This window comes from Malus domestica, chromosome 15 (genome assembly GCF_042453785.1).
Source record: "Malus domestica chromosome 15, GDT2T_hap1".
NCBI lineage: Eukaryota > Viridiplantae > Streptophyta > Magnoliopsida > Rosales > Rosaceae > Malus > Malus domestica.
The window spans coordinates 10186709-10199776 of NC_091675.1; the positions used below are offsets into that span (position 1 = coordinate 10186709).

The window sequence follows — 13068 nt, forward strand, 5'->3', positions numbered from 1 at the left end:
AAGTGTGTGATAAAATTTTTTATTTTTGTTTTTGAAATAGAAGGAGAGAGGAAGAGAGCGATAGAGAATATGGGAGTGAGAAATATATATTTTTTAATTAGAGATATGTTAAGATTACATGTAGATGAGGTTTTGAAAAGAAAAAAACAAAATTTGGTTGTGTAAAATTACATTTTTGCTCCATATTTATTTTTCATGTTATGTTTTAATTATAAAGTTAAGCTGGTAATTTCATAGATTTTTAATTAACAATGAGCATTTTATTAATTAGTAGAGATAAAACGTTGAATTACAATGTGAGAAAATTAAAACATTATAACCCATTTGGAAATAAGCCTATCGTGGATGGTGTGGAAAAGGTACACGTAAAAAAAATATAAAAGGAGAGCAAGGGGGGAAAGGAAAGGAAAAATAAATAAAAAAAGCAAGAGGCAATACAAATGAGAACCGCCCCTCCCCTCTCTGGCCTTCTCCCATTCTCCGCTTCGTACATTCAGTCGGGTCAAGTTCTCCATTGTAAGATTCCAACTCTCTCTCCTCTCTCTCTCTCTCTCTCTCTAACTCGCTAAGAGCCGCTCACACCCACACCGCAACACACTCGCACCGTCGCTTTGAATGCATCGATTGCTGTGTATTTTTTTTCTCAGAGTTTTGCTTGTGGCGGGAACGCACTTTTGGCGACATTGTCGCCGATTTGTTCCTTTTTCCGGTATTCTTTTGATTTTTATTATTTTCTGCAATTGCCTATTGAGCCTAAATGCATTTGTCTAATTGTCAATGAAACGTGAATCGCATGCCGGTTTGGTCAATTGGTATTTGTGTCCACAAAGCGCGGCGTTTCTAGAATCTAGGGTTTCTGTTGTTTGGCTACCGGAACTGGGTCTGTTTGGCTGGTGAGAATATTGGGTGTTGAAAAGGAGAGAGCGAGAGAGATTTTGTATTTTGATTTGTTTTCGAAAATTGAATGAATAAGCTTTCGGATGAAGGTGTTAGCGGTGAATGGACTTAAAGCTTTCTCTTTTCGTTTTTTCGTGTGTGTTTGGTACCTTATATATCATGCCATGCGTTGATCTGTGCCTACTGAAGATGTTGATTGTTGGGTTTGGTTGAGTGGATTGTTTTGATATGAACCGATGTTAGCTTTGTCTTTCTTTTTTTCGTTCTAACGGGATGCTTCTATGTGCTTGGGATCTTGTTACATTGCTTATCTGGTTTTATTTTTTTTTATGCTCCGCTTCATTTCTTGGGAAATCGAGGAAAGTGAAAATTTCAAGCCATATGATTTAAGTCGATTTAGTTTCCCATGTACTGAAATATCTTTATGTGGGATGTTGTGTGTGTTTTTTTGTTTCAGGAACTGAATTAACCATATGCAAGTTTGTGTGCCTTGGCATTGCATTAGCACTGAGTAATAAGGATGCCTCTATTGAAAAGAAAGCCGTTTCCCTTGGCTGAACTTCCTGATGATTTGGAGTCTCATGAGCTTGTATACCAAGTTCGAACTACAAAAGAGATATTTCGAGACTACGGGTATCCTTTTTTTAGCCATTGGGAAGCTGTGTGGCTCTTTTGTTCTTCTTTTCTTTTATTTTTGTAGATTTGTTTTTATTTTGGATCTCTCTAAGTTTTAGTACATTACTGTGTTCTCCAAGGCAATTTAGTGGAATTTATGCAAACAAGGTCAAACAAAGTGCGTTATGTCTTTGACTTCTTAAAATATTGGTAGAACACCCTTTAGCTTCTCAAGTCCCCTGCATTGTAACAACCTTTTGTTTGTCTGACTTAACATGGAGCAGTGAATATCTGAACCGGATAAATTTGTATCGCCAGAGAATTTGGATGTGCAAAGTCTCTGGAAAAACTAATTTGACTTATGAAGAGGCTTTGCTATCAGAAGAACGTGCTACTGAGAAGGTTCAGCAGTTTCCCAAGGAGCTTGTGGCACCTGCACTACAGATTATCCAATACAGTAAGAACTCTTGACTGCGATCAATGAATATCTTGTGCTTTGAAATAATCTTTAAGTTTTCCCCACTCAATAGTTTCAGATATTTTTTTTTGTGGAGATTAAGTGCAGTTTTGGTGACATTATATGGATGAGCTTTGTCTGTCTATAGGCTAGTTTCTAACTTTCTGTTTATGACATGGAGGGGAAATATTGTATGGATTCCCCTTCTAACATAAATTACTCACATTAGCATACCTCTGAGTTCCTTACATATCAAAATACTGTTACATGATCTTCCTCATGCATGTTGCGGATGAATTTATGTGGTGGTGCATGCCTGACCATTGGTTTTCTTCTTTTCTTGCTTTGAGAACCTCGCCAATTGTGCTAATTGTTAGATTTTTCTTGTCAGATTTGGATGGGGAGTATGTTGGTGGAAAAGATCCCTTTTCAATAAGAATTTTGTACCCTTTTGTTCGACAATATGAATATATGCTGTAGGGTTTTAGAGTTATGCTGGCAGATGTTTGGTTGATTAATCTCTTATTTCCACCTTGTCGGAGACTGATGTTGGTAGTGAAGGGTAATCAAATTTCATACTTTGGCTACTTGAGATGATATATCAGTTTGATTGTTTCCTTATCTGTGATGTATTTTCTCTAAGTATGTATATTAGCAATGTAGATTTTTAAACAGGTATTATGCTCCTTTCCGGTTCAATTTTATCTTGATTCCCCCTCTTACATTTCCAAGAATGTTAGCATGACAGTCATGTCCCAGTTTAGTGAAGCTGAGGATTTTAAGGACCCTGCATTAGTGTCTTATGTCTTACTAGTAAGGTAGTGTATAGACATTGATGAATGTGAATAATGACTGTTTACCTTTAACATGGGGGTTGAATGTGAATTTTGTGCATGATTGGGAAGTGTATCTGGATGCTGATGAAGACATGATAAGCTAGATGTGCTTATCATGACCTTGAGCCAATGCTTCTGTATAGTTGCAACATTCTCGAAATTCTGCATAACTCATTAATTTCTTGTCCTGACAGGTATGCTTTCGTTGAAAGATCTTGCTGACATCATAGCCACAAAGTTGCAGGATCACATATATGTGGGTGCTGAAATGTATGGGAGGAAGGGTGATGATATGTATCCATGCAAAATATCAAAGGTTTTTGAAGAAAGTGTTGGAAAAGTTGAATATGAGGTAGCTTGGCTTGACAGGAATAAGGAAGTTATGGAAACTTCAGTAATAAATCGGGAAGACCTGAGACAGAAGAAGCCACCATTTAGTAGAAATTTTTTGAAATCTTTTATTCGGGAATCTACATACCGAAATGCTCCTTGGGTGCTCCATGGTAAACTTGCACAAATTCATGGAATCTCAACAAGTGTTCCGGAGAACTTAAGGGGCAAAGTCTCTTTCAAGGATGGTTTACTAGTCTGCAAGAAGAGAAGGAAAAATGAGGAGGTATAATATTCATTTACTTGTTGAAGTGATGACATTATTTGCCTGTCTTATATTTTTTATTATATCCAGGAAGCAAAACATGAACGTCAAAATTTTAAAAGGAAAAAAGTTGAAGGTTCAGCTATAGAAGGTATAGTGCAAATATTTGCTTGATTACATTTTTGTTAGTGGTGGAGCCCTGTACATGGGTGTTTGCTTTTAAAATTAAATGTTTTGCATGGTTGCAACTCTAGTAAAGTTCGTCTTTCTGTTATTGTATCTTGAATTCGCAGAAGGTGACGAACCAGCAGAAGAACCTATCAAGTATCCAATTGATGACCTTTTGGTACAACCAGATGCAGATGATCCAGTTTTCACGGATCGCCCTTCGCCATTGACGGACTTTAATGTCCCAATGGAATGTGTTGGTGACCTTTTGATGGTTTGGGATTTTTGTTCTTCGTTTGGTAGGCTTTTGCACTTGTGGCCATTCTCTCTTGAAGATTTTGAGAATGCTATCTGCCACAAGATGGGCAATTTGATTCTTCTTGTGGAAACTCATTCGGCTCTTCTCCGGTTGCTCATGAAAGATAATGACGAATATTCTTCAACCATACGGAAAAGAAATCGAAAGTTGAAGGTGATACGCCACTTGCAATCTATTATTTGAATATCTATGTCAATAGAATCCTTGTTTCTTATTCCTGTTCTTTTCCTTGGCCATATATTTTTTGGAATTTATGCCCTTCTGATTTCTTTCTTTTATATTTTTTTGTTTGATTGTTCTTTTTAATTTCAGATAACTCTAATTATGTTTGATTGTTCTTTTTAATTTCAGATAACTCTAATTACTTGGACAGAGTATTTGTGCGATTTTCTGGATATGGTGAACAGTTCTGAGTTACGTGGTTACATAGCAACTATCAAGCGGGGGCATTATGGCATTTTAGATGCTCATGCTAAATTGCTAATCTTGCGAGAATTGGTCAGTCATGCACTTGAAACAAATACTCTAAGGGAGAAGTTGGCTAAGTTTGTTGAACAGAGGCAGGCACTTGGAGCCACAATAAGGGGGGAAGCATTGGAGGAAGCTAGAAAGAAAAGAGAAGAGAAGGATCGTTTGAAAGCAGAGTATGATCCCAATCAAGTTGTGGATTTGGAGAGTAATGGAAGTGCATCGACAAATGGTAATCATATGAGACAGAACGGAGACATAGTAAAGAAAAGAAATGGTGAAATCCAAACATCAAGACAGAATTGTGCATCAGAGAAAAGGTCTTGATTCTGCTACAAGCCTTCATTGATATGCGTGTGTATGTGTATCATAATGATTTTCTTATGGGTTCAGGTTTAACAATGTCTTTTTTCATTTCTAATAGTGAGAGCAATCAAATTGACAATGCACCAAAGAAAACGGCCAGGAAACAGAACTTGGAAGTGGACATCCCAATACCCAATGGGAAGGGTTTATCTGAGAAGGACCCACATGAACGATCAAGGGATGATAGAAAGGAAGTCACCGGAATGAAAAGCAAAGAACAAAGGGTTTGATCTCTCTCCTTATTCAGTTCTTTTCTGTGCCTGTGTTTCTGTTCTTGCCTTCTTATGAAACTGCTTACTACAGAAGGAATATTATGAGCGGGAGATTGAGAAGCGGGTTATACGTACCAATTCCTTGGGTAAAGACCGAAATTATAACAGATATTGGTGGTTCCAGCGTGATGGAAGAATATTTGTTGAGAGTTCTGACTCCAAGCAGTGGGGGTATTACAGTAGTAAGGAAGAGGTATTCAGCTGTTAATATTTTACTAATTGGTTGTGTTCATTTTCTCTCGTTTTCTCTCTTTATTGTTAAATTTGTTTTCTACTTGACATTTTTGAACAGCTGTATTTGTTGATCGGCTCACTGAATTGCAAGGGTGAGAGAGAGAGGGCACTTAAAAAGCAGCTGGAAAAATTCAATAGCAGAATATGGTTAGTCTTCATTCCCTCTTGCTGTTGATGCTCCTGGCATGAACACACAATTAAATACCCTTTCTGTCTTTGGAAAAATTTTGAGAATTATGGCCAGCATGTCAGCATGTATATGATGGATTAATGTCAAACATTCAAATCCTGATTTAAGAATGATTACATAAAGGTTCAATTGATAAGGTAGAGCAAATGATGATTGGGGCCGGCCCCAATAATGTGATCACTAAGGCTCTTGAGAGATATGAGTTAAGAATAAAAGAGGCACACCTTTCTGTTGTTAATTCAAATAGTTTTGGTAGGATGCTGTGTTGAATCCTCAAATTAGTCGGAACACATGATGAAACATTTGTTATTCTTACCGTCATTCATAAAATTGACGACTCCTAATAGAATTGAGGAGTTATACCCCGTAGGGAAAAATATATTTTGAAATTGTCCCTTATATTATAATTTAAATTGCATCACTTTTGTTGTCGGCTAGTTTTGTTGCCCCGTCCCTTTTGTTATTAATGGCAGCAGTAGTGTGATATTTCAGTGGGAGCAATTCAGCCATGTATATTTCGCGTTTATCTGATTAGTTTTGGTTTGAAATGCAATTTTTCACAGCCTGGAAATGGAAAAGAGATCAAGGGACTTGGTTCAAGAGGTTGCATTGGAGGAAGCAGTGCTGCGAAGGTCTTCTCGTGTAAGAGCCCCACCGAAGAAAAATCCTGCTAATGCTTTCCTAGAGTACGTTAACAAGTGGAAGGAAGACTAATTGAGCTCCCATTTTCGGCTTTTCTCTTTTCGATTTTTGAGTCCATTAGTCTAGTGATTGCCTGGCTTTGGGGAGTATCTCTGGAGTTGAGGGGGTGCCAAGGAAAGCGGTGACGGATAAGTAGGAAGGTAGGAAGGAGAGGAATAGGGATGGAGCAATTTTCTTTTGTTACTGTCAATTTTTTGGTATCCATTCCTCTAGCAGTTCAAGTAGACAGACTTGTATTTTTTTGCTCAATCCTCAATTTGAGCAAATACTCAATTTCTACACTCTTGAGGGATCAAATTATGAGGTTATGGTCATTGCTTCTTTGAAAATTTCCATACTCGGTTTCTATAAATGAGTCGAACCTGAGATCTCTATCTTATTTGTTCGTATTTGGCCCGCGTAGTAGCCACCCCCTACCGACCTACGTTGATATTATTATCTGGTTCTGGTCTTAAGTTAACTCGGTAATGTATTTATGGTCCTTGGTTGAATGATTCTACCAATTTTAAGATAGTTATGGGCCTAAAGTCGAACTTGATGATTCTTGATTGATCAATCCAATCTGGTTCTGGACCGCATATTACATTTAGCTTGGGTCTTGATGTCTAAGTGTAACCAACCCTTTACATTTATTCGTACACGTGGATTGTATTAATGTAGTGGGGCGTGATTAGGTTATACGTATTTTCATAACCAATTTTAAAAGTTTTGACAACTTCGACAACAAGAAACGAATTTAGAGTGCACAACAATTTAACAAGATAAAACCCCACCACTTTGGGAAAGCACTTAGCCAGTCAGAAGATAATTCACTAGTAATGAAATCACAAACACAGAACTCGACGCAACACGACATTGGACATGAGTTTCAAACGCCGTGGAGCATGAATCATAAACTTTAATCTCTCATGTCATGAGGTGCTTGACTTTTACCATAAGTCTGCCACAATTAAAATAAAATTTAAAGACAAAATGCTTCACATGCGTCAAATTATAATCTTTAGAGTGTTTTGCAAACATTTTTTCATTAAGTGGTTCAAAAAATTGACGTTTAAATTTTATATATAGATATCTAAAGAATATTTGTAAATAAAATCTTACATAATATTCATACGTACCATCATAGCTGAATTTCTAGTTTAATTGTGTGGTAAATTTACGTGAAAAGTCAAGTAGAGTAAACAAAGAATTCACGTGTTTGTAATAGGACATCACATTTAGTAGATCATTGTGTATTATGCGAAAGTGACCTTCATAGATAAGATCGCTTTAAGCCGGATAATACTTTAGCATGCAGTGTAAACATTTTCAGTAGAATTTAGGGAATTCTAACGAAAAGTCCGCGGTACTATTCGCTTTAACGAAAAACCATATTTTTACACTAAAAAGTCAAATTTGGTATTATTCATTTTACACTTTATTTTGTCATTATCGTTAAAACTCAATTTTTTCAAATCATTTTTATTTGTTTTTTTTTAGAATTTAATGAAATTTCTTTGAAAAAAAAAAACACAAAGTACAGACAGAATGGGAAACTTTGTTTTGGGAAACGAGGTCACAAGGATGTCAAGAAAAACTTGCTGAGTGATCTACAACCACACATTATCACATACTGCGAGATGGAAGAAACATGATAAGGATCCTTTCCGGATCTTCTTTGTGGGGATCCGAAGATCAATCAATCGTATCTGTTTATCATATATTATGCGATCAATTTTTGTTAGGTACTATTTATCTTCAATTTAAAATTTAAAACTTAAAATAATTTCTAATCACACAATATACGATAAACGAACATGATTGATTAATCATCTAGATCTTCACAAAAAAGATTAGGAGATGATCATATTCCGAAGAAACCACCTTTACCGAATCTGGAATCTGCAATCGCTAGTATTGGCCTTAACTTTGAGAGGTCACGTCACTATCACTATGAGTAATTAATTAATTGATTGTATCCGTTGCTAGTTGTGAAGGATTTACCACACAAAATGTTTATATTATAATTTATTATACAAAGATATTTTGACAAAAAATTAATATAATATAAAAATATTTAATTATTGAATTGATAAAAACAAACAGTCGAAATCAGTAAAAGAAATTAAGCATCTATCTATTTATTACAACTAATTAAATAGTTTTTAATTGATTTTTCTAAAAGGATACTTTTTATAAGGTGTTTTATAATATAATTGGTTCATAAAATGTATGGTGAACCGATGTTCTTGCGTACGAATTACTCCACACTTTTTTTCTGGAGCCAAGTATATCCAAATAGGGGAAATCTAGCACCCTATATACCCCTCATTCCTGAGTCAATCACCAAAAAGGGCAAAAAGCACTAGTGGATACATATATACATATACATACACACAGATATATACACATGTATATACATCTAATATATATACATACACATATATATGTATAGATACTAGTCCTGTGCATTAGGACATTGGAGGAGGGGACTTACAAGTTGGAATGAGGCCCAGTCGTCACAAACCAGTTTCATCTTTATCCTCCATTTTAGTGGGATTAATACTCGTAGTAACTTTGGCAGTAATTTTGTTGGCAATCTCAAGCGCCTTCTCATCTTCTTCTTCTTCAGAGATAACATCGACAGTAGCAGCTGCTTCAGCAGCAACTGGAGACTCTCTTCCTGCTTTATCATCCGCTCAACCACCACCACCACCACAACCTCCACTCCTAACTACAGCGGCCGCAGCTCCTGCTCCTGCTCCTTCTCCTGCCCCTCAAATATTAGTGAGTTGCGCTCTCTCTCTCTCTCTCTCTCTCTCTCGCTCTCAATTTTCTTAATTATATATCTCAAGTTAATCTGGTGTTTTGTTGATTAGGCAGCTGATGTGTTGCAAGAGACGATAATCCAGAAAGTAGAGGGAGATGTAACTAATTATACAGCTAAAAAGAATGATGACGTTGCTAATAGAACAGTGTTCATCAGCGGCAGCCAGCTTGATAAAGTAGAAGCAAGTTTGGGTAGAGCAAGGTCTTCCATAAGAGAAGCTGCTCTAGTTAGGAATAAAACATCTACACATCAAGACCCTGATTATGTTCCTCGAGGTCCCATATATCGCAACCCTAACGCCTTCCACAGGTATACGTTACTTAGAGAAAAATCGACTTCGATTAATTAGTAATCCAAATTCAAATTCACAGTCAAGCTAGCATATGAAATTATTAATAAATATTTAGGAGTTATTGAATAACCATTTCGTTTTCACTAAAACGTGAAAACCGAAAAGTGAAAAAAAATTCTTATATTTTCAAAGTTAAGTTTTCATTTTTTCAAAATAATAAAACTAAACTTCCTTCTTGAGTTTTCAAATTTTAGTTTTAAATTTTCAGTTTTTTTTTTTTAAAACCAAAAATAGTTACCAAACAAGTGAAAATTACGAAATAGTTATCAAACGGACTCTTAATATATTAGTTGTTGTTATATATATCATAAAAAAATAAAATGGAAAATGGCATGCAGGAGTTACCTAGAGATGGAGAAGGTGTTCAAGATCTACGTATACGAAGAAGGAGAGGTTCCAATATTTCACGACGGACCATGCAGGAGTATATATTCATCGGAGGGAAGGTTTATTCATGAGATGGAGAAGGGCAAAATGTACCGTACAAAAGACCCTCACAAGGCACTTGTTTATTTCCTTCCATTCAGTGTGGTTAACATGGTTCAGTATATCTATATGCCTGAAACCTTTGATCGAAGTGGCATGAAGCGTGCTGTGGTCGACTACATCAATCTCATCTCTCACAAACATCCCTTCTGGAATCGAAGCCTCGGTGCCGATCATTTCATGTTGTCCTGTCACGATTGGGTACGTATCTCACCTCTGTTAATTACCTTCTACATACAATATGGGAGGCTAAATAAATTTTTAAAAAAATACTTGATTTTTATTGGATAATACTTGCATACTCCTATTGCGAATAACGTTCTTGATTGTACAAATTTCATAATCGAAATTGTTCAATTTCTTAATCTTCATTTGGAGATCACCCCTACAAAATCATTTCAATAGAAGATCATTTAGTCATTAAAATGTATGGAACAAATAGACAATGTAGGTACAAAGTAACATATTCATGATAACCCGTCTATTTATTTAATACATTTAATTAGATGATTAAATGATCTCGAATTCAAATTTTTTTATTTATAAGATTGATCTTCAAATGAAAATTAATAAACTGAACAGTTCCGATCGTTGATTCTATTCGGTCAAGATATATTATTCACAAATGAAAGTATAAGTGCATCTTCATATTGGGATGCAAAGTCACTTGATTTTGTTTTTCTTTTTAACTACCAACCCCTTGCTTAATAGTAAAATAACCGTTTTCATAAAGAATAGTAAAATAACCGTTTATTAGCTTCCAAATACATACAAGGCCAATACCAGCACGCAATCTGACAATCCTCTCATTTTCTCATTTGTCTTCCTCTATGTCTCTTTCATTTTGCATGTAAAGGGCCACCACTGCAATTTGTGGTTTAGAGATATCTAGCTAGCCACCCACCTTATATGATTATATTCTCTTTGATAGAAAAAATAAAAATCAGTCACGATGGAAGACTTAAGTAGGAATTACTATAGTTTTAGGTCGTTCTAGAGTATGGAATATTCCGGATCTTAATTAATTTTAAACAAAGGTTTAAAACATTTGGAGTATTCTCATATATACGATTGTATAATGGTTAATATTTAGTAGTGACTAGTCCAATTGCGATGGCGATGTCAACGTGGCATCAAACTTCAATTTCACGAGGGTTGAAACTTCCTTTAGGAATGTGGTGTGTGGGGGGGAGCACTTCATACATCGAATAATAATATTCTTCTTTGTTTCTTTTTTGGTATATCTCTGACTTTATGTGGTGTCTATTATCTGTATTTATTTTAATTTTATTTTCTAGTTAACACTTACTAACAAAATGCCAATAATTCTTACAAGATATATAATTATTATTGACCTCAACCGATGTCTTTATCCCAACATCATCACTCAATTATTTTTCTTTCATAGAAAATAGAATATCTCTCATGATTATTATCGTTATTTATTTTGCAAAAAGATTATTATCATTATTAATGAACTATTAGAAAACTCATTTTCTTAATTGTTTTACTTTATTAAGTTGTTAAATATTTTAAACATATAGATCTAAACTAATATACTCTTGTAGTTAATATGCATTTGGTCCTCAAAGGTCCGACTTTAGGAGACTGCAATTTTAATATTTTTATTTGGTTGTGGCAAATTTGCAAGTCCTTTACCAAAACAAAATTTCAAAATTCATATTTTAGAAATTAGGGAGTGTTTGTTTATGGTACCAACAATACAATACAGAGACTTTCTTTATCAAGTGGCAAGTGCCTTAGTGGCCATTGTCCTTTTCCGTATTCGATGTTTTTCTTTTTCTCTTTTTACTTCGAAATTTCTGTGGGAAATGCACAATAATAACACCTTTTGAATGAGCTCCTACAAAATTGACGTTGGTACAAAAACGGCTATCTATATTCAGTAAATGTTTCATATCCATATTTGGTAGATATTGATAATATAGAGTTGCTATTTGCATATTTATATATAACGTCGATATTTGGTTGCAATAGAATTGTCATTGCGTTGATATTTGGTTGCAACATCGTCCTGCACGCCGTTTGAGTTGCTCCTTCGAGTCATTTTTGTCGTCGGTACAATTTGATGTAATTTTGTAAGTGCTTGTTTTAAAGGTGTCATGACTGTGCATTTCCTTTTTCTTTTCTTTTTTCTTTTTTTTCGATTTGAATGCTATTATTGACATTCAAAAATCTCATTATGCACTTTAAACATTCTATATTTATAAAAAAAAATATATTTACGAGAAGTGTGGAATACAATTTTTAGGATATCCATAATAGCAATCCTTGATTTTGTTTTTTTTTGTTTTTAAATTAAAAAACAAATATTTGAACGCTGAATATATTCTAATCTTAACATTCACTCTGCCTCACGAATCACGACTGACCTTTCCTTTCATTTTTGTTATATCTTCAGTTAATTGGATCGTTATAATAGAACACACCTCAACTAATTAAGGTCTAAATCAAATTTATTAGTTGAAATATTACATTTTGTTTCTTCTAGTTCTCTTATTGCTAAGTTCGACGGTTTGAGTGTATTAGTTGGTTGATGATATAATTGAGCCCTTGTTCATTTTACAGGGACCAACTACGACGTCCTTCGTCCCCGACTTATTCCACAACTCCATCAGAGTTTTGTGCAATGCGAACACTTCAGAAGGATTCAATCCGTTGAAAGATGCGTCATTTCCAGAGATTAATTTGAAAACATCGGAGATGCCAGGAATTGGCGGTCGGCCTCCATCGAAGCGATCCACACTAGCTTTCTTTGCAGGGCGTCTACACGGCCACATCAGGTACCTTCTCCTAAACGAATGGAAAGGCAAAGACCAAGATGTGCAAGTTTATGACCAACTTCCTCGGAGAGTGTCGTACGAGAACATGCTCAAGAGTAGCAAGTTTTGCTTATGCCCTAGCGGGTACGAAGTGGCAAGTCCAAGAGTGGTGGAAGCAATTTATGCCGAGTGTGTGCCGGTGTTGATTTCAGATGGTTATGTTCCTCCATTCAGCGATGTTTTGAACTGGAAGTCATTTTCTGTACAAATTCCGGTCAAGAATATATCCGACATCAAGACCATTTTGACAGCCATATCGAGCAGACAGTACCTCCGAATGCAGAGGAGGGTGAAACAAGTGCAACGACATTTTTTGGTGAATGGACCCCCGAAGAGATACGATGTTTTCCACATGATTGTTCACTCCATCTGGCTCAGACGATTAAACATTCGCATTCAAGATGTATTCACCTAATTGAGTTCATCTATTTAATTAATAAAAGTGATATTTTGGATGCA

The 13068-nt window shown here is 35.5% G+C and overlaps 2 protein-coding genes across 3 annotated transcripts; both read left to right on the forward strand.

Moving 5' to 3' along the window:
* The first annotated feature begins 343 nt into the window (after window positions 1-343).
* Window positions 344-6448, forward strand: LOC103415523 (uncharacterized). Of its 2 annotated transcripts, none has more exons than XM_008353845.4 (11): window positions 344-516; window positions 1355-1530; window positions 1797-1969; window positions 3000-3421; window positions 3491-3551; window positions 3694-4040; window positions 4239-4675; window positions 4780-4945; window positions 5025-5186; window positions 5286-5374; window positions 5981-6448. In XM_008353845.4, exons 2-11 carry the CDS (start codon window positions 1418-1420, stop codon window positions 6129-6131), a joined length of 2121 nt encoding a protein of 706 aa, XP_008352067.3. In that variant the 5' UTR covers window positions 344-516; window positions 1355-1417; the 3' UTR covers window positions 6132-6448. The 2 variants fall into 2 exon arrangements, with proteins under 2 accessions (XP_008352067.3, XP_017182385.3); XM_017326896.3 differs by having other exon boundaries at window positions 442-709.
* A 1896-nt stretch (window positions 6449-8344) lies between these two features.
* On the forward strand, window positions 8345-13068 carry LOC103456291 (probable glycosyltransferase At5g03795). The gene is made up of 4 exons (XM_070813988.1): window positions 8345-8885; window positions 8978-9237; window positions 9619-9967; window positions 12356-13068. Exons 1-4 carry the CDS (start codon window positions 8604-8606, stop codon window positions 13022-13024), a joined length of 1560 nt encoding a protein of 519 aa, XP_070670089.1. The 5' UTR covers window positions 8345-8603; the 3' UTR covers window positions 13025-13068.